Source organism: Haliaeetus albicilla, chromosome 11 (assembly GCF_947461875.1).
Source record: "Haliaeetus albicilla chromosome 11, bHalAlb1.1, whole genome shotgun sequence".
NCBI lineage: Eukaryota > Metazoa > Chordata > Aves > Accipitriformes > Accipitridae > Haliaeetus > Haliaeetus albicilla.
Window position 1 is genome coordinate 43,457,913 of NC_091493.1, and position 26,407 is coordinate 43,484,319.

A 26,407-nucleotide genomic window follows, 5' to 3' on the forward strand; every position below is an offset into this window, starting at 1 on the left:
TCAGCGTTCCCTCCGTCCTTTTCCTTCTCCGACCACTCCACCCTTTCCTCTGCTTGCCCGAGTGTTTCGGTTCCCATTTGGTTTCTGTCCTCCTTGTTTCTCACGGGTCTTTTCTCTCCATCCCTGTCACGTGCTTTGACCTTTTTTGCCTCCTCCTCTCAGAAATATTACACAAGACCTTTCTAGTTTTTTCCAAATAAATAGTGGGTAGCAGTTTGGGTCCTTCAAAACCATTTCCTTGGTCATTGCACTTTCTGGTTTGAGCCAGCATGATGCAACTGGAATGAGGGTAGGCTCTTAGAGGCTTCAAATTACTCATATGCGCCTTAAAGTCTTCTGCCATGTTCTCCCGCCACAGTGTCTTCCCCCTGCCAGCTTTCTCCCTGATGTCCCCTGTCCTCCCTGAGCTTTGCTGGTCTCCTCCAGGCTGGAAGGCAGAAAAGCATCTAAGGTATAGAAACATCTCTGTGGACCTCACAGGGTCTGCAGACCATCAGCCGGGCAGGTTTGTGCATGCCATCTGATGGGCAAACGTGGTTTTAACTGTCCTTGTGCTGCTGATGGCAGAGCTGGAGCTGCCTTCTTTTGGCGTCACCATGCTATGACAGCGATGGCCATTGGTTTATCATCATCGCATCAATCCGGACTCTTGTTCTGTTGCTGCCTACCCTTCCCTCTCTGCCTAATGTTATTATTATCCATAAAGCAACTTCAAAACCTCATATATCTTGTCTCTTCTCACCTACGCTACTGCAGGGTGCCCCTGGACAAAAGATCTCATTCTCTCTAGGTGTCCTCCATTCTGTTTTACTTGACCTTTGCAAATACAGGCTTCTCCTCCGGATCTATAAGGACTGTTTAGTGCCATCCTGTCCTTCTGTGCTGATTTAGCAACAAGTAAAGGTCCCCAACTGTCAACTTCCTCCTTAAAAAACTCCTTTTTTGGAGGAGGAAATTTCCTTGCAAGCTCGTGCGGAGTTCTTCTTACCCCCTATTCTGATGCTCTACGGAAAGACCTCTCCCATGAGACCCGCCAAGTCAGGGGGATCACGTGTGGTGGAAATGACTGGCTGGCATGAATCCAGCTCTTTCTTTTTCCCTCTTTTCCCTCCTCCGTTCGTTCGGAAAACAGCCTCTGCCGCATGCAGGTAATACCGTGTGTTGGTTTATTCTCCAGGGCGTCTCCTTGGTGATCTCCCTGCCCATCACCTGGTTTTACCTATAAAATACAAGGGCTTTAGGGCAACGATTTGTCTGTGCATTCAGGGCTTGGGATAGTATCCTGTGCGCCTTTCCACTGCACCGTAATGGAAGTAGCAGCACTAAGGAGGGTGAAAATACAAAGTCCTCTCTCTGGAAATATATATCTTGCCTAATTTATCGTATCTGTTTTTCCTCCAGCCAGGGGATGACATAGTCTTAATGGCAGAAGCTCTAGAAAAGCTTTTCCTGCAGAAAATCTCCGAAATGACCCAGGAGGAAACGGAAATCGTTATAGCCCAGACGAAAGGAAGAGGACGTGCAAGGAAGGAAGCAGGTATGATGCTTATTCGTACAATGTTTGTAATTAAGCCACGCTCAACTTCACGCGGCATCTTGACCACAAGCCCTGCACCTGGTTTCATCCTATGTAAATTGGGGTGTTTAATTGGGGTGTTAATTAAACGCAGCCATCCTTGCATGGGATTGCCGTGGTTGTCGGTGTTCTCAGTGCCTCACTTTATTGTGTAGAGAGTCTCAGATTGGGTGGGAAGGAGGGCAGCTGCCTTGTGCTCTTGCCTATCTGCGTGAGACTCTCTCTGATGAAAGGCAGGGCTGTGTGATGTCTTAAAAATCCCTCATCTGTGGCTTCTGGGCATCATTTTTAGGGGAGGAGGAGTGCTGGGGACAGAACGCAGTAGATCCAGCACTGCTAAGGCACGTGTATATATAGTGCTGGTGAAATGACATCTTTCCTGGCTTTTCCGTGAAGGTTAAAAAGCTGAGAGCCATAGTAAAAGTTCCATTTCTGCTGTCGGGGAGCCAAGATGATGAACTATCCCTTGCAGTACCTCAAGGGTAAAGTACAGCTGTTAAAAAGCAGCATAAATTCTGTTGTATCAGAGTTTCACAGCTGCTTTTCACGTCCTCCCCTATGGACTCCCTGTCGTAAAAAAGCTGCGTTGTGTTAGAAAAGCATCGGTGATGCCAGAAGAACCGATCACAACGTGACAGCTACAGACTGACAGGGGAATCCTGGTGTGGAGAGCATCTGAAAACAGTTCTGAGCATCACAACCCACGGCTGTCCTCCAGAGAACTTCCTCAAATTATAATTTCCACGCCTCATTTATTAATTTTGCCATAACTGGGGATAGATAATGATGCTTGACGAGCTTACCGTCCTTCGAAAGGATGCATTGCCCCAAGTGAGGTGGAATGCCGCTCCCCGAAGATGAATTCGCTTTGTGCAGACCTGACCCATGCTTGGCCAGAATCCCAGAACCCCCCCTTTTTTTTGCAGCCAAACTGATTAATTTACCTTGTCTTGCTCTTTCACAGGGCTGAAATATTAACCTGCATGCTTTAGGCTCTGCATAAAGTAGAACCGCAGCATTTTGAACCCTGTTTAAGGTTATAAATCAGTAAAATGATGTTCTGTATTTGTGTCTGTTGATCCCTTAAGACTTTATGTTAATGATGTAGGCTTTTTTTTTTTGAAGCTTTGCTCCCAGATTAGTAATTTAAGGGATCAAAAATTACCATTTTTCTCATTTAATCCAATCTTCTCTCTGCTGTGTAATATAAAAGCACAGTTCTACCACCAAGTCATTTATTTACGGACTGTCCCGTAGAAGAACATCTAATACAGAGTAAAAAAAAAAAAATCTCTGCTGGCCTTTAGAGAAGGAGCACGATAACTAGCTGCCAAGTTAGGTGTTTTCCTGATACGTTTCTGGTCTGAAATAACGTCATTATATTGAAGGCTCCCCTGTTTTCAAATCTGTGTTCTCCATAAAAATCTGATTCTTTGGCTATAAGAGTTTTTTTCCAATCTCTTAGTCCTCCTTTACAGCTCTTCTATGAACCTTCTGCAGTTTTTCACAGCAGTAACTGTGGACACCATAACTGGACATAGATATGACTGATACCAGAGGTAAAATAACCTTCCGATTCCCCAGTTTATACCTCAAGGATTTCATTAGCTCATTTTTTGGGATATCAACCATTTTCTAGGCTCGACGTCACCTGCCAACGCCATCAGATTGTCCCTCAAAGGGTTGAGAACATCCTGGCTGTGACTTGATCTCAATGGCACCTCATCAGCTGCATGTCCACTTTCAAGATCCCCTTCTTATTTTTAAACATCTCTCATCTCCATCTTGTATCATTCTTACTCTTCTAACCCAAACGTTTTGCAATACCAAGGAAAATGCCATGTGCAGGAGTGTCCCCGAACTTGTGTCACCAAAAAAAATGTTTTCACTGTATTTACTGCCTGCGAGCTGGCACGAGCATCTCGCAACCCTTCTGGAATGCTGTGAATCCTCGTGTCTCTTCTTGTCTCAGCCTCAGACTGGTGGTGCTGGGATGCCAACAGGTTATTTTCCAAGGTTTATTGGAAAATCAGCAGGAGATAACCAGGGAGCTTGAGGGTCGACCCTGGAAGGGTTTGGGGACCAGTTGTCGGGTAATTAGAGGGGAACTGGGACTTCAGTAGTTGCTGTTGAATATCCTCAGTAGCTGTTGGAAGAGAAAACATTTTCTGTACTGCCATCACACGGACAGTGAGTGCAAATTCAGAGCAGCAGTATTTACTAAATCTCCTGAGTCTTCCCCGATCTATTACTGACAATCATCATCTTTCTGCGAAGAGGGACTTTGTACCATTTTCAGAATATCTTTTCATCTAAAACACCGAGAAACAAAAAAAGGGTCGTAAAGCTGAACATTTCAAACTGCTTTAATTATTTTGGCTTTATTTTCTTTTCCCTTCCCTTGGCAATTTTTTACCGTCCGTGTCTCTCTCTGTTACAGGACTGTGCGCGTGTCCACGCATGTTTTTCTTGCATGACTATAGTTCTCCTTCTCTCCGTGTCATTGAGTCCTTTTGGCTTCGTGAAATCCAGGTTTTGAAGCACCAACAAACCCAATTGATGCTTCTGTCCTGTGCGTGACCAAGTCATGATTTCTTGTAGCTGAGATTTTTTTTGTTATTTTTTTTAGGCACTGTCCCTGATATTCCATTACTGTGTGCAGGGAGAAGCTCTCCTTGGTTAGAAAATTATTGGCCATCACCTTTCTCAGCATCTCTTTGAAGGAGAAGTGATGAAATCACCAGTAGAGAAGATCTTTTTACCTACACGGCATAGAGAGGCGCTTACAAACTTGGGTCTCCTTTCCTCTACCGCGATCCTGTAGCATATATAATGTGTAGGTCCCCACCTGAGCTCATCACCTTCCAGCTCTTCACCTATAGTATTGACCAGCTCTCCAAAGAGAGCCGTAGGTTCATCTGGAAAGCCTGTATGGCCCGTATGTAGTCTGGGGCATCCCACACCTGGTGCTTCTACGTTGTGATTTACTGTATAGAATAATAGAATAATATGATAATGTAATAACTATATATTTGCTATCTAGAATATCTATTTGGCGACCTGCAAGATCATTTTGCTCTAGTCTGCTACGCCTCCTGTTAAATCATATTGCGCAGTAAATAATTCAGTGTATAATAACTGATTTGGGGTTAAATTATTAAAAACCAGGTGTGATGCTGGCTGGAAAGCTTTGCTACAACCCGCCCCCCCCCCCCCAGGTTTCTAATAGAAATCTCAAGCTCCTGTGTAATGTGGGAGGTGAAATATATTGGCTTTGCCTACGCAATGCAGAGCTGGTTCACGGTCCCAGCAGGAGCCACAGGATCCCAGCAGGACCCAGGGATCCCAGCAGGACCCCAGGATCCCTCTGGCTGCAACTCCCCACCTTATTTGGAGACATCAGGACTCCGCTGTCATTTTGCAAGGAGAACGGGATGAAAACTCCCCAATTTTATTCTCTGAATAGGTTCCTGTTTTGGCTTTAGTAGAAATAAGCTCGCTAGCGGTCATAGTTGAGCATCTGTTAACATGCAACGTTCTTCTAGTGGGATTGCAATAATTGCAGCTCCTGGGGACTGACTGGAAACAAATCTGGCTGCATTTCTTCTGTAATTAGTTAATTTTGGGGAGTGATTCTTGGAAGAGGTGTTGGATAGCTGGCAGGGCAGGACACACAGCTAACATGTCACGCTCGGGAGAGTCTCCTTGTTGAGAGAGCGGTGAAAGAGCAGCCAGACTCCAGTCTGCAGCCTGGGAGGTGAGCACAGGTACAGATTGAGTGGTAGAATTTCTCTCTGCTCAGGGTGAGCATAAAGGATAGTCGCCATGTTTTAAAAGGTACCAAGCTGTCTCCTTGCTGAAGATATAAATCCGATTATTGCTAATGAGGTGCATTTGATATCTGACAGAAGGTGCTCCTGTAATAACTGCTGATCACAAACCTTCTCTGGACTTTGGGGTTGATCCCACTTTGCTCATACCTCCATCTTGAAGGTCTGCTGGAAGCCTTGTGGTGTGTCCCGGCATCATCTGAGCTTTGCAGCATTCCCCTTTGGAGGGTGTTTCATCACGGCGGAAAGTTCGGAAGCTTGATCAGAGCTTTGCCCCACAAAGCAGCAGCTTCAGCAGGGAGGTGACTTGTCCAGCGACGCTAGAAGGTCCAAGGACAGCGCTGACGTTTCCAATCTCGTGTCCCAACCTTTACGGTTGCTCTGTGTTTGAAATCCTCTAACGAGGACCTTGCTCTCCAGCCGTTGGGAGAGATTTCCCCTGGATAGTATCAGCTGCAAGGATTTAAGTCTCCAGGAATTAAACTCACCTTGATAATAGAGCACAAAATTGCTCCTGAAGGAAGAGCTGCCCAGTTTTGGCTCCAAAATACTGATAGTCAAGAACCATTGCCTAGGAAAAAAGGGTAGGCAGGAAAAGATGTGCTTGACTCCTTGCCCTGCCTGCAAGAAATCTTGTGGGAAGGGAAGGGGAAGAGAGGAGGATGCCTTTTGCCTGATCTTGGTCTTTTTCTGGAGGGGTTTTGGCACAGTAAGGTCCTGAGCTGCTTCACTATTTCACCTAGCGAGTCATAAAAATAATCCTCGTGAAGGAAAATGTGGCGAGTGTTTGTCCCTGACTGGTTGCTCAAGAACAGGAACTGCAAGATATTAATTGTCTAATGAGGAATGTGCTTTAAATGGTGGTATTACGAAACATTAATTGTTTTCCCGTTAAAACAACTAAGTTTGAAGGGAGAAGCAACCCTTTCTTTCTTTTCTCTTGGCAGTGACATCCAAACCAGGATCATCCACAGTACCAAACGCAACCCAAGCATCGTCCCCGGCGCAGACACAGGCGCCGCAGCAAAACCTCCAGTCTGCGCAGACGACTCATTCCTTTCCTTCCGTCACCCCCGACCTCATCGTCCAGACCCCAGTAATGACGATGGTGCCTCCTCAACCTCCTGCGCCTCCTCCGCCTGCTCCCCAGGCCCCCGCACCGCCAGCTCCGGCTCCCCAGCCCATCCAGACTCACCCTCCTGTTATCCCAACACCCGCCCAGCCCGTGAAGGTGAGTAATTCCTTAAATATCATAACACAATGGCTTAGATTATCTTCAAGGCGTTGAAACACCACGGTCGGTCAAGTGGTCGCCCTTTGCTTTGTGGCTGGAGTCGCATTTGAAGGCAAATGGCTGCAGTTCGGTCAAAACATTCATGTTTTGAGAAACGTGAGGAGCCTAGGGTGACCCTCTCTGACACAAGTTAAGGTTAGATGTGACAAATTCCACCTGGGTTTGCGTGGAAACCCCATTCATCCTCTTAAAACCTTCCTTCCTTAAGCTTTATATGACTCAGGAAGAAAATCTTGACTTGCTGAAGTGACTCACGCCCTTGACCTTTGCTCGTACAACAGGGATAATCTATATGTTTTTCTGTAGAACTCGGTACAGACCAACATTATCTCAATATTTTTGGAACGGCTTCCAATGTTCTTCTCGTAGCGTTGCCATGAGGCTTGAGTGACTAGCGATGGCGAATCCAAGTGAACGCTACAAGAAACACAACTCAGTTGAAGCCAAAAGTATGGTGCCAAAAGTAATATTGCTTTATTTGCTCGGTTATAGACAAAAAAAGGGGTGAAGAGGAAAGCAGACACCACGACACCAACAACCATCGACCCAATTCATGAATCGTCATCGCTGCCCGCCGAACCCAAGTCCACCAAGCTGGGTCCACGCCGGGAAAGCAGCCGCCCGGTCAAGCCTCCAAAGAAGGACGTTCCAGACTCTCAACAACACGTGGTAGAAAAGAGTAGCAAAATATCCGAGCAGTTAAAATACTGCAGTGGGATCATCAAAGAGATGTTCGCCAAGAAACACGCTGCCTATGCCTGGCCCTTCTACAAACCTGTGGATGTGGAAGCACTGGGACTGCACGATTATTGCGATATCATTAAACATCCCATGGATCTGAGCACAATCAAAGTAAGCTCAGGTTTATAGGAGGGGGAGGTCGGGGTCGGAGCAGAAAAAAAGATCATTTTCTCCCTGCGCGTGCGCACCAGGCGTATTCAGATGTCTGCCAGATTTATTTTGGCCGTAGGTTTCTGGTACATTCGGTCTCTCTTCTTCTCCTCTTGCTGTTATCCTGACATTTGGGAAAAAACAAACAAGTTGGCATCCTTCCAGAAGGGCTCTTAGAAACGCTCACACGAGTTTTTTATAGAAAATTTCCATTACTGTATAAATCTACCCTTTTTTATTTAGCCCAGAAGATGGCCTCAGAGAGCATAAATCACAGGAATAAGGGGATTTGATTTAAACCAACCCCATTTTCATTTTTTTTTAAAATAAAGGCCTGTCTTTCTGAAGTTGTCTGTCTAAATCGGTCTTCTGTTAAGCACAGGTAGTTCACTCTAGCTTAAAATTGCTTCATTTTAAAGAGCGACTGCAAATTCATCCATGCTTCCCCTTGAAACTTTAATTCATTATTGGAGTTATTTAATTTTAAGTGACTGCAGAGTCATCCATGTTTCCCTTTGAAGTGTTAATTCATGATTTAGAAGTCTAACTTTAGCTATGAAACCTTAATTCTGTATGTAGAAGTCTTTTAAGTTTTTAGTTCCCAAACCTTAATTCATTATTTAGACATCTCAAACTTTTTAGCTACAGGATGAATTTGTGTGCAAGCAGTTTAAGTTTAGCTCTGACTCCTGCTTTGCCCAGTTTGGGCCTGTGTTTTAAAACCAAAGGAGTGAGTTTTTCCTTCCCACAGCTCACTCCTTGCCAAGGTTACACCAGGGCCGAAGCCAGCGAGGATCATGGCTCTTCCTTTGTCATGGCGTTTCAGACCTGTAGGATCTTGGTCGGCCAAACCTTGAGGATGCCAAATTAAATTCTTGGCTTTCTCCTCCGGACTGGCCGGTGGCGAGCGTTAGGTCTTGCACATCCGTTGCTGCCTGTACATCTTGCTGCCCAACTGTCTGGCAGGGCTGTGAGTCTGAGGTCACCCTTGGCGGAAGTTGCCAGGACAGCTGTTGAATGTTCTCCGTCTTCCAGTTGTCCAACTCAACCCCGCTTTCCCAGGGAGGGAGAAGGAGGCATGAAACTTCTCTTGGCTCAGCTGGCGTTGCCACAGCTGGACGCGGCATTTGGAAGGATGAGGGGTCATCTCAAGGCTGTCTCCACCCGTATCAGTCCTCCCAGCTGCACATAGGCTTGGGACAGGAGCAGGTAGCCGTAGAGCAGGTCTGTGCTTTCCTAGGGTGGAGCTCCAAGCTCTAGAGACACCAGCTTGGTTCCTGGAGGAAGGGTGGATGGTTGAAAGCAGGCAGGATGGCTAAAACCTGGCCCCTGCATCAACAAAGCCTGTCATCTTCTTCCATCGTTGGGTGAAGGACCATCCTGGTGTCCTCTGTCCCTCCAACCAGGCTACACCGTTAAGGCAACTCTTGAGATCTTCCTTCTAGGGGAACGATCTGAGCAAAGCTCACCGTATTCTTCTGCCAACACACAGTCATGGAGGTTTAGCCCTTCTTGGTTAAGTCAGGTAGAGCCAGGGTTCGTACTCCTGGCCTTCAACACTGCTCTTCATCGGTGTTGAAGCATCCCCGTTCTGTTCTTCATCCAAAACGCCTAGCTGCTATCAACCACACAGACAGTGAGAAGGTGGCTTAGAAAGTAGGTAATCCTCTTTTGAACATCATTGAGGATGCCCGTAGTCAGCTCTTATTTTTTTATAAACCATCCACAATCCTTCGTTTGACCAAAATTAGTCGTTCTTTTGACCACAATTAGTCATTCCAGTGTAGGAGGAAAATGGGTGTGCAAAATCTGTGGGTGCCACAGAGCTGTACTTAATGAATCAATCGATTTGATGTATTTGCACTGTTAATAGTGACTTTTGTTGGGTTTTTTTCCTCTCCTCTCCTTTCTAGTCTAAACTGGAGAACCGGGAATACCGAGATGCTCAGGAATTTGCGGCGGACGTACGATTGATGTTCTCCAATTGCTATAAATACAACCCCGCTGATCACGAGGTGGTGGCCATGGCACGGAAGCTGCAGGTAAGGATGTGCGTTGTTGCAGCCTGCTTCGGTTTCTGATGAACACCGGCATCTCTCTTGATTTATTTTCCACCGTGAAGGGCCACGTAGTCTTGAAATGACATTAAAAAAATGCCAGCGTGGTGGATAATGGTTAAAAAAATTATACTTTTTGCTGCGCAAGTGATACAAGGAGCGGGCTGACTCAGCCCAATTTGCTCCTTTAAACTCTTATTTTGTTTAATAGCATCTTCTTTGTGTCCTCTTAGCTTTTTGATACAAGAGTAGGAAGGAAAAGTGTGGCTCCAAAATGTCACTTTACTTCTCAAAACACTTGGAGGGAAAATAAGTGACAGTACCTGCTGTGTTGTGCTGCTTTAGTTACCTCTTCCTTCATTCTTACGGTGAAGTTTTCTGCTCTCCACTCGTTCTGAAAGGTTTGTAATGAACGAATTAGCTACTAAAGAAGCTCCAAGTCTCGAGTGAAGTGCTTAGCTTAATGCATGCACTCTGATACTCCAAAAAGTTGTCTTGATTCCCTCGTTTCTTGGTGAATCAGAGCTGCTACATGGGGTCGCCTGGCTGAAGCAGGGAAAAGCACTTTGCTCCGAGCAGATCTGGAAAAGACCAAGTTCCTTTCGGTGCTGAAGAAGGTTGCAGCAGCCGCAGAGGACCACTGCAAGGGGACAAAGAGCTCCTACATTGGATTTTTTGACCCAAGCATTTCAACACCTATCATTAAAAACATTCAGGCATCCCCCATATCTGTGATTTCAGGCAGTTCGTTCCCTTAAATGCTGATTTCTCCTTTTTTTTTTGCCTTGGGAGGATCGTGGGCACAGTTGTTGTCTTCTAAAGAAATAAGGTCTCCTGCTGTACATCATTCGGTCCCTCCTTAATAACTTCAATGTGTCACATTTGATACCAACGGAGCGGCCGGGAGTTTCTGTGAAATTCCAAAATAACATGTGGAGCTGCGTGCTGGACACTGGAAAGATGCCTCGACCATGGCAAAGAGTGGATGCAGGTTGGGCTTGGCAGGACGCGAGACGTGTGTGAGGACACGGGAACCAAATCCGTAAGGGAAGAGGTTTTATTAGCATAGAAAAGTGCAACTCCAGCGGTGTGGAATGACGCAGCGGTGGAGCTCTCACTGTGTGAAAGGAGAAGAAAAGCAGCGTGGTTTGCTTTAACCTTCAGAAAACAGGTCGAGAAGGGATCTGAGTTACACCAGAAAGCACTGGAGAGATTGGGAAAAACTACTAGGTTGGGGGAAAAGCTATTAAATTGGGGGGAAAACTATTAGGTTGCAGGATGTTTGATTCGAGATACAACCCCCAAAAAAGGTGAAACTGGATATTAATAGCTTTGCTGGGTTTTCCTAACTGGAAACCTCATGTAAAAACCTCCATGTGATGCAGCTTCCCCCTCCGCTAACGTTGAAGGAAATTCACTCGATGAAAGTATCGGCTCGTGAAAAAGCTGCTGGCTGTTTTGCTTCGATCCAGATGTGAAGCTGCGACAAAAGGGTCAAGAAAACGAAGCGGCAGCAAAGCCAGCATGTGTGTTCTCAGTTTTTAGACACATTTATTTTTTTTGTGATGCTTTTGGAAAAATACAGCTCAGGTTTGGGCCGGTTTAATTTGAGATGAGTACATGCTGAGTAAATGTGTGTTTCAGCTTGCTTTTAGCATGAATTCAGTAGAATTCATCATCTTATGTCTTTTTCTGGATTTCGTGGTAATCAGATGCCTGGAAAACACGATGCTCACCCTCTGGCTGCTTTTCTTGTTTTGGTCTAATGAAGAACTTCGCAGCCTCTTTAACTGATGTCTTGGAGCATTTTCCAGCCAACACCAGAATGAAAGGGTGATATCCAATCTGAAATTCTGGTCACTCTTGTTGCAGGCTGCTGAGCACTGAAGAGTTTCATGGAAACTTGTGATTTTTTCTTTTCTTTCACCCCTTTTTATGGGGGAAAATCCTCAGCGACCAGCATTGCCAGGTGACGCCGTCTGGACCAAGGGCTGTATAAAATCAGGATTTCACCCGCATCAGTCCCATGGACAAGCTCGGGAACACGTCCCTGCACAGAGCAACCACTCGGGAAACTTTATTTCTGACGTAATATAAAAGTGCTTTTTGAATGTAATAGTCCCCAGAAAATGGTCATTAAATTTCAGAGCAGCCCCTTAGCAGCGATGCGATGGAGGTGGGTACCAAAATACCAGTTGGATCCCGCCCCCCACCTGGTTGAGACCAAGGTGGAGCCTCTCCATTTGCTTTTCCTGTGCCCAGAAAACTGATTTCAGAAATAAAATTTTTAAAAGGAGGTTTCTGGAGTGCTGCTGAGGTTTGCAAACAAGGCTGAGGATTCAAGTTTGGACTTGAGCTCCCATAAACAATATACACGGCGTCTTGCTTAATAGACCACCCCGGTCGCTGCCTTCTGCGTTACCCCTCCGTCCTGGAAACATCAACTGCTGAAATAACTCGTTTTTCTGCTTTTTGTTACCATTTCATCATCAGTAAATGATTTCTTGGATTTTCAGGGTTAACACCAGCTCACAGAAGAGGTTTATGATTATGTTTGTCCAAGCGAGGATGGGTCAGTGGTACTGGTGATGTACAAAACAGTAGCAGTAAGAATCCCTTGATTAAAAAGGCATTAATTAGCTTGTTATCTACTCATGGGGTTTTCTCTTCCATGCTTTCCTGCGTGCATTGCTAGGGAACCTTCAGACACTGCTGGTTTTTCATAACCCAGATGCTTCAGAGTTGATAGATTGCTTTTTAACTTCACACAAAATAACTTTAAATTAGCCTTCCTGTTAATTAGAAGACTAGATAGGTATAAAAAAATAGGAAGGTTTTATTTCTGACCCTAGAGAATTTAAAAATTCATTGTATGCAGTGGTGTGGCATTGCCTGCTGGTGATAATCAAGGACTGGACTTTCTGGTTCATGGAAAACAATAATTAGGTTGTAAACACCCATTAAGTGCAGTGATTCAGTGACAAATATATGTGTGTGCCTCCATCATCCCACAAGCGATGCCGTTGCTGGAGGAGCTTGGAAATCTCTCATTTTCCTCCAGCGTTTTTTTGCTCCTTCCCCTGAAATTTGAGCCTGAGCACGTAAATGGAAGTCAGTGGCATTTCTGCCAGCAGATGGAAGCAGCAAAGCAACATCTACAGCATCTGGAAAAGCTGTCACTGCTGAAAAAAAGCCCTGAATAAAGGCACAAGGAGGCTGAGAATGGAGAAATGCAGTCCAGCAGCACTCCGCCTGCTCACATTTAAGAAGGAGGGTGGAAAAAATAATGTATGCTGAGGTAGGGGAGAGCCCAACAGGTCCTTAAAATCACAAGGATGAGCCTGAGCTAGAAGAACTGGAAGCCTTCATGCATGAGAATACCGCTCCCATGCTCAAGCGATGAGTTAAATCAGTGTGATTTGATATCACGGGGTGTTTGACTTGCTGAAGAATTTTGGATAAGTTGTATAAATCCATATGAACATGCACACAGTTAATGTTTACAGTCTGTAGAGTTTTAGAAATAAGGCACAGACCTTGTCTGGTGGGTTTGTGGTCTCAGCCGCACGCCCAGGACATGGAAAATAGGAAAAATAAATAGTAACTGTAGACTGAAAGTCAAACCTTCAGGCAGGAGGAGAAATTATCTTTTATTTTTTTATGACTCGGTACTGAAGAGGTGGACGCTGACACTTGTGCCACCTTCAGGCTGTCCTTCCCACCATCGCCTGAGTCATCTTGTGGGAGTTGCCCTTCTCCTTACAGGCTCTAAAAGGAGCCTGGGGCGAGTTGCTAAGCTCAGAAATAAGTGCCTGACTTCTAAAGACCTAAAAAGGGGTGAATTGAGCCAGGTTTCAGGTCTCCCTTGTCTTGTAGGAAGTGCAAAAAAATGGCATTTTTGTCTGCAAGTGCTTTGCCCTTCACAAGGTGGCACCTCGGGGAAAAAAAAATCTCTTTTTGGATGCAAGAGGCACTCGTTCCTCTTCAGGGAAACTAAAAAAGCATGTTCAAAACCCTTCCTTCAAATAAATTCAGCAGGCACTGAGAAATACAACCAGGTTTAAATACAACCAGGCTTTAAATGCAACTGGGCTGTCCCACCTTATCTGCCTTGTCTTAGGTTTAAATCAAAATGGATTTTCATATCGGGCTTTAGGAGAAAAAAGGACTTTCACATCATTGGGATAACTGGAATTAAACTGGCTTCGCACCCATTGCTCTTGAGGATAATGGGAAGCATCTTTGCGCAAGTGTTTGGGTTGAATCAAGGTGGTTTTCTCGGGACGTGGGTTGGGAAAATCCAGGCAGGCTGAAGAGGAGAGGGGATTGCGGCTGCAGAGCTGTGGCCGCAATTCCTGCCTTGAGCTCTCTGCGAATCCATTGCAGGAGAAGATGTAGATGTTCTCAAGAACCTGGATGATGCGGGTTTTTAAATTAGTCTTGCCCTTCTTGCTGGTAAACTTTTTCCTCCCAAACCATCTTGGAGACGGTCAAAATTCCAAGTGGACTTGGAGCTTTCAGAAGATTATCTTCTCTGCGACACACGGTGTGTTGATTGCTTGGGTAGATACCACAAATCTGTAGGGAACACCCTGGAGATCACAACCACGCTTGTAGTGTCCCGCTTTGCCAAACCTTATGTTATTTTTCCCTGTATTTGCAGGATGTGTTCGAAATGCGCTTTGCCAAAATGCCGGATGAACCAGAAGAACCTGTGATTCCAGCTTCTTCTCCCGTGGTGGTGCCACCTCCCACCAAGGTGGCTCCCCCTTCATCTAGCGATAGCAGCAGCGATAGTTCCTCCGACAGCGACAGCTCATCGGATGATTCCGAGGAAGAGCGAGCTCAGCGGTTAGCGGAGCTCCAGGAACAGGTACCACATCTATCGTGATGGATTGGGGGTGTCCAACGTGTCCTTCTTCTTGAACTTGGGGGCCTCGGGGACATTGCTTAAAGCCGTGGACTTTCTAGTTGTACAGTAGTGGCCATCAGCTGCAAAGCGCTCCAAAATTGTTAGTTTTAAAGTGATAAATGAAGGAATCGGTGCTTTTCAGGATGGTCCTTCCAGTTGCTGTTAGGATGCTCAGGATGGTCCCCAACGGCAGGAATTTGCTGCCTGCGCTCGGGTGGTGTCTTCGGAGCAGGCAGGATGCTCTTGAGCAGGCAGGATACCCCAGGGCTGCCTGAACTCGTGGGCTGGAGCAAGTATTTACCCAGCGTGGGGGAAGCCCATGAGATAACAAGCAGTGTTCCAACCTGTAGCTTTATCTCCCGCATCTTCCCTGTTCGTGGCATTGTTAGCGCTGGTAATTAAAGCATCACTAGTGCTGATGAAGCAAGCAGCCCTCTTCTGCCTTAGTGGGGAGAAATACCCATAAAGAGGTTGTCTCCTTCCTCTTGCAGTGGTCAACACCTCAATATACAGAAATCAGAGTGTGATGAAAAGCTGGAAGAAGCGACTTAATTAATACTAAAAGATAAGAAAGCGTTAGGCAGTAGAGAAAAAAGCTAATTAATATGGAAAAGGAGGAGGTGCTGGGCAAAAGTATCTTGATCTTTGTATGTGTCTGCCTCTCAGCTTAAAGCAGTGCATGAACAGCTTGCAGCCCTGTCCCAGCCACAGCAGAACAAACCAAAGAAAAAAGAGAAAGACAAGAAGGAGAAGAAGAAAGAGAAGCACAAAAAGAAGGAAGAGCTGGAAGACACCAAGAAAAGCAAAGCCAAGGAACCGCCACCCAAGAAGGCCAAGAAAAGCAACAGCAACAGCAGTACCTCCAGGTCAGCCCTGTCCCTCTTCCGTCACCTAATGCTTCTGTTTTACCGCGCAGCACTTATATATTTTTATTTCCCCTTTGCTAATTACCTTAATTATACACAGGATTCTTGACGAGTAGCACCTTTGGTAGGGCTGACTCGCAGCAAGCCCCTCACCTCCGGAGGCGTTGCTCAAGGTCAAGTCCCAACCATGAGTTTAGCTTCATTTTTGGGGGCTGATGCTTTTCCGCATGGCTGCTGTGAGCATGCCAAGTACGGCAGAGAGGAAAAAGAAAAAAATCATGTGGAGTCGCTCTGTTGGATCTCAAATCTTTGAATCCTCTAATTTTTCCTCCCTCTCCTTTTTTTTTTGAAAGCTGTAGGTTTTAAATGAAGAGGTAAGATGCTGAGAGCCAAGTCTCTACCGCTTGTCAGCTGCTGGCTCAAAGGGGAGGCAGGATCTTGGTATTTAACCCGAGGCAAAAAGGGAGTTGTTTGGCATATTTAGATGTAATGAGATGAAATTAAGAAAGAAGGAAATAACGAGCAAGATCTTGGAGCTTGTCTCTGTCCCCAGGCTTCACCACAACGTTTAGTGTGTTCAGACTTTGGATAAACCCCAGTGGGCACGGCAGCGGATTATTTTAGGGAAATGGACCGTCTGTGACACCATTAACCTCATCCTTTACCAATTCTGGGGTAATTTTCTACCCAGATGTCATTTATTAACTGCCTTAGCACTGCATCCGCTGTGAATGGTAGGATAAATGTCTACAAATCTACCTCCATCAGTTCTGAAGTGCCTGAAGTGTGGATAACCCTGACGGTGATGTCTAGGAGTCCCCATAGCTGTTTCTTTCCCCTTCTTATGAACATATGTTTTTTACGGATGCTGGGTTTTACTTCTCTGGGGGGTGTCAAGCTCTGAAACACCCCAACCTCTTGCCTTTCCTGGTGAGAAATGAGCAGCATCAGTTGAGCCTTGGTCCATCCAAGTGAGGATGTAAGGAATTCCCCTCCGGAGCTGCTCCTGCTTTTCTGAATTATCTCATGGAACTGCTCATCTCTTTGGGAGAGCGAGCACTGGGATGGGTAGCTCAGCCTTGGGTGTCTTAACAGCAGGTTGAGTTCAGCTTTCTTGTCTAACAGCAGGTTGAGCTTAGCCTTGGGTGTCTAACATCAAGTTGAGCTCAGCCTTGGGTGTCGTAACAGTAGGCTGAGCTCAGCCTTCTTGTCTAACGGCGGGTTGAGCTCAGTCGTCTTGTCCAAGAGCAAGTTAAGCTCAGCTTTCTTGTCTAACAGCAGGTTGAGCTCAACTTTCTTGTCTAACGGCAGCTTGAGCTCAGCTTTCTTGTCCAACAGCAGCTTGAGCTCAGCCTTGTGCATCCCAGCCTCGTGGTTGAGCTTCAAGCTCAAGCCGTAAATGAAAAAGATGCTTGTTTCCAGGGTGGAAAGTAAAAATACTAAAAATAGAGTGATTTAGTGGTTAAATTTAAGAGGTTAGACCCAGGCGGCTGCTTTTTGGTCTGTTCTATAATAACATTTTATAATTGTTCTTAAGTAGTAAGAAGGAGCCTGTGACGGTGAAGAACAGCAAGCCCCCTCCAGCCTACGAGTCTGAGGAGGAGGAGAAGTGTAAACCCATGTCCTATGAGGAGAAGAGGCAGCTGAGCCTGGACATTAATAAACTCCCCGGTGAGAAACTGGGCCGAGTTGTCCATATCATCCAGTCGAGAGAACCCTCGCTCAAAAACTCCAATCCCGATGAGATTGAGATTGACTTTGAGACGTTAAAACCATCTACTTTACGGGAGCTGGAGAGATACGTAACGTCGTGTTTACGGAAGAAGAGGAAACCTCAAGGTACCTTTTAGCCTCAAAACCAGGTTTTTTCCTTATTCCAACGATGCTTTCCCAGGCTCAAGACAGAGGCAGGCAGGAAAAAAGATGGGTGCAGGTATTTAGGTGCTCGATAACCTAGTCTAGTGAAAAAGAGGATTTTATTTTATTTTTTTAATTTCATTTAATTGACCATTTCTCTAATGACGCATCAATACATGTATAAAATCCTGCCGCGGGGCTGGAATTTGGTGGTGCTGATAGGAGGCCGCCAATTCCTATATTAACCCCAAAATGTCCATATTTTAATTCCAATTTGTATCTTTACAAAGAGCTGCAAGTGGTTCATTTCAATCTGACGCAAACGATTTTTCTTAAACCTGTTAACGATCTTTCTGACGAGTGGCAGAGATTTGTTTTGGGGCAGGGAGCGGAGGCGAGGTGGGGGAAAACCAATTCCTCCCCCCTCGGCATCCTTGGGATGCTGGCGTATTGGACGGATGTCAGATGCAGGGGGTTTGCTCTGGAACTTGGCAGGATTCGGGCTGAGGGATTCTCTGCGCCTCCCACCTCCACTTCTGGAGGTTGAAGAGGGTTTTTCCCCTTTTTTAATAGATCTGGTTTTTATTTTTTAATGGATATTTTGATACACTTTAATATATTTTCATCCATTTAAATCTATTTTAATCTGTTTTAAATCTATTTTAAATATATTTTCGTATCTATTTGTTATATCCATAAATTCCATTTAGGTATATATATATTTATACCCATTTTTATTTTTAAAATATATATTTCTATAATAAATACACATCTTTATTAATGGCCAAAGACCAGCTAAATACTTTTTTACATAAATTGCCCACAGCAAAAAGGGATCTGGCAGCGACAGGGGGAGAAATAAGGGAATTTAAAGGGAATCTCTTGATTTCCCATGGCCAAGGGGTAATGATTACTTCCTGGGATAAAACCAAGTGAAAAACAAACTCGGCCAAATCCTAGAAGCTTTCTCTATCCTTCCATTCCCTAGCAAAAGATGTAATTTTTTTTTTTCCTTTGGTTTAGGGGTTTAGTAAAGGGCTTCAACATCGCTGGTAGCTTGAGCAACTCCTAGGCAGTAGCCACCTTTTTCTTATCATTTAAGCTGTTAAAAAAAAAAGGCAATTTTATACTTTTCCATTGCCTCAGCCTCCTGCCACCTCCTTAGACCAACAAGTTGAGGCAGCTAAAAAAAAAAGCAAGTTTTCAACCCCATATCACGCAAGATTAAGCACTGGCTTGTGGCTGGGCACAGGCAGGGTGGAGGAGAAAAAAACCCTGGTCTTAGGCCAGCCTAAAGCGGCTGGGTAAAACCAGACTTCTCTACCCTAGAGGGGTTTAGGAGGATTAAGAATGACCTCGCTCGAGCAAGCAAGCGTGTGTCATGCGGCCGGACGTCTGCTGGGATGGGCTTAAATCTCAGCTGGCTCCCATCAGTACGTCCCCATCCCGCTTTGGATGGTGATGGAGGGGGACACCCCCATCGCACTCCACCCCATAAAAAATCATCACCCCAAAGACCTCAGAGACCCCGCTGCGTCCCAGCTAGCGCAGATCAGCGATAGAAATAAGCAGAGGTGCAGGATTAAAGCTCAGCTCAGCCCATCCGCAGGAATATCCAGATGCCCCAGGTCTTGCACGGCCCCCAGGGTGGCTGCTGGTGTCAGTATGGGAGGAGCAGGCAGCAGCAGGCAGGACTCGGAGTTGTTAATTAGCCTTTAATGATGTCGTACTGTTGTCTTCTTGCAGCGGAGAAAGTGGATGTAATTGCTGGTTCCTCTAAAATGAAGGGGTTCTCCTCCTCAGAGTCTGAGAGCACCAGCGAGTCCAGCTCCTCCGACAGCGAAGATTCAGAAACAGGTTAGACGCAGCTTATTTAACGACTCAGTCCTAGACCTGGTTTCTGTATAAATAAATATGTTTTCATTCCTGGCTCGGTCTTTTAATTATTTTATTTTTTGTCTTTATAATGAAAAAACAAATATACCCAGCCGCATGTTGCTCGTTTTTGGGCTTGACACGGACAACTTGGCGGTAGTGATGTTGTCTCTGGCCCAACACAATAATTTTTCATAAGCTTTTCCTTGCTGAACTTTGACGTGAGCGCGGGATCCAAAAAAGCAGCATGCGCCAAGGTAGCTCTTTGTCTGGTTAATGACCTAGATTTGTATTTTTAGAAAAAAGCTGTATTTTTCCCTCAAAGGAGAGGTTTTTAAATGTTGTCGCCAGCACTGCTCGCGCCACAGAGGATGGAGAAGGACGGAGGAAATGGGGTTTTACATGTAAAAGCGTTTTTATTTTATGGCATTGGGCAGATATTGAGAAAAAAGGATTTAAAATTAAATTTTAAATCACCAGAGCGGTGTTTGCTCTGTGTAACTCTTTGCTTTTCCTTCATACCACCATCATTCAGGCTTAAATGAAGCTGTTCTCACATTCTTCTTAATTATTACACTTTCCTCGTTAGTGTTCCCTCCTTGGTTTTAGGGAAGCAAAGCTTGTGCCGTCACTTAAAGCTGTTTTTTCCTCCTAGCTGGCTAACTCAGCTTGGACTCCGGAGGTTAAGCTGGGCTTACCCCAGCACTTAAGTCAACGGTAAGACTTTTGCATCTCCAGTGGGTTGGGAAATCAGGAGATGCACGTGGCAGAAAATAATCTGGATTTATTTTCATAGTGGGGTTGGGTGCATAGGGCAAACAGCACCGAAAAAAGGAACAGAAATTAAAAAAAAAATAAATAAACCCCCCAAAATAAATCAGGATCAATTGGACTCGCCTTTGAGCCAGCGCTGGCAATGCTTCCCAGCGATTCTCCACTTTTTAGGGATGTGTTTGTCTGGCAGAAGTCCGGAGTCTGTTATCTTTGAACATATTTACCTACTTTAATGTATTTTTAATAAAATTGGGCTTGGTTTGGTTTTTTTTTTTTTTTTTTCCAGAAGAGGTTTTGATGGAGTGTTTAGGGTTGACTCTTGGCAATCAGAAAATCAAATTATTTGCTGCTAAATTCTGCCCTGGCTTGATGGGGGAAAGCAAAACCGGCTGTTTATGCTCTTAAACAAGTTTTTATCCAGTTCATCTTTATTTCTGCCAAACTTACGATCACATCAACCAAAATAAACCAGAGCGACCAGTTTATCACGACCCACCTTACCATGTCACGTTAATCTTGGCCAACATCAACTCATCCCAGATCCAGAGCCTTAATCCCGGCATCCCATTTCCAAATGGAACCCATGCGATAAAATTTTCCCACTGAACCCATGTGCTACAAATCCCAAAACTGCGTTTTATTTAAAATTCTCTCCCCCACCCCAAGCTGATGATAGATCCTCAACCAGATAGCAGGATTCTTGACCAGGTTGTATTTCGGGTGATGATTTATAGGGATGATCTCGGATCCCTCCGGAGCGTGGCAGTGGGGATGTGAGACGTAAGGTTGGAATTTTCGGGGTGCGCCGGTGCCAAACCCTCCTTGTTTCAATGAGCAGGGCTAATTAAAACCTAGAGAGGTGCCAAAATGTCCTCTGTGCTGCTCTCACTCTGGCAAAGCCAGCTTCCAATAGAGCGGAAAATGCTCTTTTTTGAGCATTTCTCCCCAAACAATGGCTTGGTGGATGTGGAGGAGCGCGGGTTGCTTTTGCGTTTGAGTTTTTAAATGCTTTTGTCCTCTTTTTGACTGCTTTTCCCCAAATCCAACGTCTCCGGTGTTTGCCATCCTGGCTGCAAGTATTTGGGATTTGTTTGGCCAACGTAGACCGATGGTGTCCAGGTTGGGCTCCCACTCCAGTGCTTGGAAAATCTTAACCAACACAGCTCTGGCACAGATACCCTCGATCTACGCCAGAGTTAATCACCATTGGAGGGCAAATCCAAGCCATAACGCTTTGGGTAGGAGGTTAATTAAGAGAATTAATCTTATTTGTTCAGTTAATTTCCAATGCCGATGGGTTTTCTCTCTCCTAAACCATTTTTTCCTCCCCTTTCTGATAAAATACATGATGAAAACCCTTGACCACAGGGATTTGCCCAGTATCCGGTAGATCTTGTCCATCCTGGTATTTGCCACGTTACTGTTGAATCACTTGCAAGTTGTCTTTTAAGACATTTTAAGAGGTTTTAAGATGTCTTAAGATGTTTTAAGACCTTTTAAGATGTTTTAAGACATTTTAAGACATATTTTTGACCATATGTTGTCCTGTTAGTTTATGATGGTGTTATTTTAATGACTCCGAGTGGGACGGGAAGGTTAGTTTTGCTGTTGTAAAATACTCACATATTTATTTTTTTCTGGGAGGATAATTGTGCCAACACCTGCATTGGCTTAAGCAGAGAATTAGATCTAAAATTTGCCGGTAAGCTTCAAAATTTGCCCTGCAATTTTTAGCAAGATTTGGCATCTTAACAATTTATTTTTTGTTAATGAAGTTTTTATTTGCCCTCCGAGCCGCTGTACAGTGGGATTAATTTGTGCAGTAGATATTTGTGATTTTAAAACCAGTGGCAAAAGTCGGTAACATGGATTTTTTTACCTTGATTTTTGCATTTGCTTGGGTTTATTGTAAAAAAAAGAGGCAGTCAGTGCTAATGGATATAAGCAAACGCAGATGCGATGAAATTGTAAGCTAGAATTAATTGCAATTAATTGCAGCTCCATTTTATTCTCTTTAAAGTGCAGGTTTGCTGCTCGGCAGTGGCTCCCACAGGCTGCCCCTTGCCTTTTTGCAATCCACAACTTAAAATCTAAATTATTTTTATTTTATATGCGACGTCTCCATCCCTCCTTGTAGCTGGCAATTAAATGTTATTTTATTAAATCGGGAGTGTTTTACCAAAAATCTGCTGAAACTCTGAAAATGGGAGGCTTCAAAGGGAGGAAGAAGAATAATAATACCGGTTTTGTAGCATAGGAGATGGGGCTGAGCCTTTGCCTTAAGCTCTGAGAAACCAGAGGTGCCGATCGAGAGGGTTATTCCGGTTTAACTTGTTGTAATTAGCAGTTAGTGGATGCAAATGACCCCAAACTCCATCCTGGAAGCATCTAGGTAGGATTTTTTGCTTGCAGGCGGCCAGGAATGAGCTCTCTGAGCTGCCTCTCCAGGCTTCAAGCTTCGGCACTTGAGCTGGACCATGATTTCACTGAGGTTCAGCAAGTGCCGCCGTCCTGGGGCTCGGGCAACTTAAAACCTGGCTTATTTTTGGTAGGCACCAAATTTTGGGTTACTTAACAGCAAACCAGATGGGCTCTGCCTGTTCATCGTCACAGCTCAGCTGAGCTGGGTTGTTTTATCCCCCAAATATTTTGGGAGATGCTTCCCAGGACCCCCAAAAGACCAGTCGGGTGGAGAAGTCCCGCAGCTGCAATAATTAATAGTAGCAATTAAAACTTTGGCAATTAAATCTGAGCCTCAGTTAGTTTGTGGTTGCTAATTTTGCTTTTCTTCTGAAATTTCCCAAAGGAAAATTGCATTTATCCTTGTGTTTTATGCAGTTGTGTAAAGGAAAAGGCTTTGCAGCTTGCTCAAGGCTGCAGCAGTGCAGTTACATGGTTGGTTTTTTTTATGAAGGATTAAAAGTCGGGGCTAGAGCTGGCTCAGCAATGTAGGAGAACTCGTTTATGGGGTTGCAGGGCTGCTCTCAGCAAATCTTTTAAGTGCTTCTGCTAAGGAGTTATCAGTCCTGTCTTTAGGAGGAGAGGCGTTAGCATAAGGCTGGGTTAATAGCGGGCTGGGATGTCATGGCGTCTCAAGAGTTGAAGATCCCTCAAGTTTAATTCAGAGGTATCCGGGTTTAAATCACAAGTACTTGGATTTAATTAGCGGATACCTGATTTTAATTCAAAAGTACCTGGGTTTGATTTGGAGGCACCTGAGTTTAAATTGCAGGTACCCATGTTTTAATTCAGAGCTGCCCACGTTGTAATTCAGAGGTACCCTGGTTAAATTCAGAGGTACCTGGGTTTAATTCAAAAGTACTGAAGTTTAATTTGCAGGTACCCGAGTTTTAATTCGCGAGTACCCAGAATTTGCATGTACCCAGGTTTAAATCTCAAGTGCCTGGGTTTAATTCACAAGTACTTGGTTTTAATTCAAAAGTATCGGGGCTTAATCCACAGGCACCCAGGTTTAATTCAGAGTTACCTGGATTAATTCAAAGTTACCCAATTTGCAGGCGCCTGGGTTTAATTTAAAGATTTAATCCGCAGGTACCTGGGTTTAAATCCTGGATACCTAGGTTTAAATCACAGGCACCCAGGTTTAACCTGCAGGTTCCCATAACTGTGGGTGCTGGTGAAGCTCAGTCCCAGCCACCGAGCTACACCCCACGTCCTCCCTGCGCTGGTTTATTCTGGTGAGTTTTCATCCTCCATCCTTTTCCCTTCAAGTTTAAGAGAGAGATGGATTGATTTAACCCAACCATTTATTTTTTCAAGTAGATTTGTGCCTTTGGAAATAATTTGCTTCTTTTTGCCCCGTTCCCAGGCTCGGTTTCTCGGCCGCAGTGTACAATAGGAAGGACTTAGAGTCCCTCCTTGACCTCACACGAGTCTTCCCCCAGCTCATCGCCACCTGTTACGCTCAGCGGGAGAGGACAGGGATCTGTTAGGCTCGGTTTAGTCATGTTTGCCCACAGCAAGGTGCCACAGGGTGGGTACAGGCAGGAACCACAGCCGTGTTGGTTAATCTTGACTTAAAAGAAACTCAGAGCATCATCGGCAGATGGGCGGCGTGCAGGCAGGGAGTCAGGCAACAGGCAGCGAGGTATCACGTGGCAGCCCTGCCTACAGGCAGCACCTCTGTGCCAATAACAGTGCCGAGAAAAACCCAAATCCCTTCAGTTTTACCCTAGAAACGCTTCCCGATCACTTTGCTCAAGGACGGGTCTCACTGAAAATACTCCCAAGTGCCGTACAGCATCCCGCGGTGACGCTGCCGGGTCCCGGTTTGCCAGTGGCAACGCATCTTTGCTGCGGTGGAGTTGCTGCACCAGCTCCGGGTTGAGCATCCCCTCCTTGGGGGCAGTATCCAGCACCCTCTCAAGCGGCTTTTGGGTCAAATTAGGCAAATTTTGGTGTATTTAATGGGATTTGGAGAATAACAGCCAACCCGGTTGTTCTTCCACCAGCACCACAGTCACATATGTGCCAAATCTTGTGGGGCTTCGCAGGGTCCACAGAGTGGGTGAAGCCACAGCTGTGATCTCCAAGAGCAGAATTAGTTAAAATGAGTATTTTCCACTAAAAAAAAAATCCACCGCCAAATCCAGGAAGCCCTATTGTGGCCCTGCTGTCCTAAAACCTAATAGAGATTCCCATTTACATCAAAAAGATTATAACCAATATTATAGTGAAAATTTGCTTTTTGAGTGTTTGTTGTTTTTTTTTTAAACTCAAGTCACTTTAGGCATTTATAGTATTTTCCCCAAATAAGTTTGTTATTTTCCCAGGAGACACAAGGGGAATTAACGTGGGATCATGATTTTATTGGAATGTATAACTGCATGTATTTAGCAAACTTGTAATTCTAGATCTATTTTTTTTCCTGAATGCACCAGACTTGGGAAATCGGGATGAATTTAACTACAAACAAACTGTTTCCATAACCGCTTTATTTAGATTTTTTTTTCCACTTAACCTTGATCTGCTACAAATACTTTATATAAATCTGTTTATTTTTATATTCTCTCCGCATGCTTCGGGATTTCACAGCCATGTAACCACCAGCTTCTTTCCCCCCAAGAAAAGGAGAAAAATTGTATAGCTTTGATATTTTATTTTAAATAATAAAATCAATAAAGTGGCTTGCTACGGAAAATGCACTTTCTTTGTATAATCATGGAATTTTAACTAATAATTGTGGAAATTATAATGATAGTGAACCGTATGTCAGTGTTTTGCTATTTTGGGTAAACTGGGTGGGAGTAAAAGATGAGGATTTAGGGAAAAATAAAATATATACATGTGGCTGCCGACACGCTGGCAGGAGCGGAGCCTCATGCACTGATTTAAGCTTTCTGCTCTTCAAACATCTTGAAATGACATCATGGAAATTACCTTTTTCTTTAATCCTGGTGATTTTTAGCTCCGCAGATGAGTTTTAACCAGCCAGCGTGAAACAGCATCGGGGTCAGAGATGGGATGGGGCTTCTTCTCAGTGCTCTTGCTCCCTAGGGAGATGCTGGTAGAGATGTTGAACCACACAACACCAACTGTAACCCAACAACCATCTTCAACGGTGAAGAAGCTTTATCTTTTGGTGGGGTTGGCATCTCCGAAGTCACCAATGCCACCGGGTGATCCCCCTTGGACCATCGTGGCTTTGCCACTCATGGTCTCCATTGGCTTCGTCTTCTTGGTGAAGACATCTCTGGCAAGTGTGAAACACCGTCGGGGTCAGAGATGGGACAGGGCTTCTTCTCGCTGCTCTTGCTCCCTGGGGAGATGCCAAACCACACAATACTGACTGTAACCCAACAGCTGTCTTCAGCGGTGAAGAAGGTTCATCCTTCAGTTGGGTTAGCCAAGCTCATTGCATCTCTGAAATCACCGATGCTGCCGGGTGATCCCCCGGGACTGTCACGGCTTTGCCACTCATGGTCTCCGTTGGCTTCATCTTCATGGAGGGTCTCCCAAGGCATCCGTTCACCAGCGGCTGCTTTCAGCCACAGTTTTGGTTGATTGGGTGATTCAAGTGGCAGGATTCACCCATCCTGCTCCAAGGTCTTGCCTGGGTTCGTTGTGGCGATATTAAGCTTGTACCAGGAATGATGGCAAAGCCTACCCTGAAAAAGCTCCCCTGGGAGAACCGCTAGGTCATGGCACATCAGAAAATGGTTGGAGAAGAGAGCAACCATCTTCCCAGAAGGAGCAACACAGGAGAAGTGGCTTTTGGAGCAGCTGATGCTCACGGTCAAACCGTAGCGGCTCCTCTTCCCACCCAAAATTGGAGCAGGGATGTGCTCAGCCAAGAGACCACCCTATCACAGGGCTTTTTTGGGGAACTGATGCTTAATCCCTCCTGATCCTGGCTTAGTCCACAGCTTTTCTCCTCTGTTCCAACCTGACACCTCCGCTCTGCACGTTTCTCCCGAATTTGGGTTTTCTTTACCATCCCCTGAGTGCTTTTATC

At 45.1% G+C, this 26,407-nt stretch overlaps 1 protein-coding gene across 13 annotated transcripts in view; it reads left to right on the forward strand.

The window, feature by feature from the left end:
• Positions 1–26,407, forward strand: part of BRD4 (bromodomain containing 4) — a 74,301-nt gene that overhangs the window by 36,732 nt on the left and 11,162 nt on the right. For 11 of the 13 annotated variants that reach the window (XM_069797575.1, XM_069797571.1, XM_069797579.1 and 8 more), the window contains 8 exons: positions 1,402–1,537; positions 6,354–6,637; positions 7,193–7,552; positions 9,505–9,633; positions 14,312–14,521; positions 15,227–15,426; positions 16,964–17,265; positions 19,030–19,140. In XM_069797575.1, the coding sequence (XP_069653676.1) occupies positions 1,402–1,537; positions 6,354–6,637; positions 7,193–7,552; positions 9,505–9,633; positions 14,312–14,521; positions 15,227–15,426; positions 16,964–17,265; positions 19,030–19,140 (1,732 nt within the window). Of the gene's footprint in view, positions 1–1,401; positions 1,538–4,203; positions 4,413–6,353; positions 6,638–7,192; positions 7,553–9,504; positions 9,634–14,311; positions 14,522–15,226; positions 15,427–16,963; positions 17,266–19,029; positions 19,141–26,407 lie in introns of those variants that run through there. The other 2 variants (XM_069797570.1, XM_069797583.1) reach the window with 2 other exon arrangements.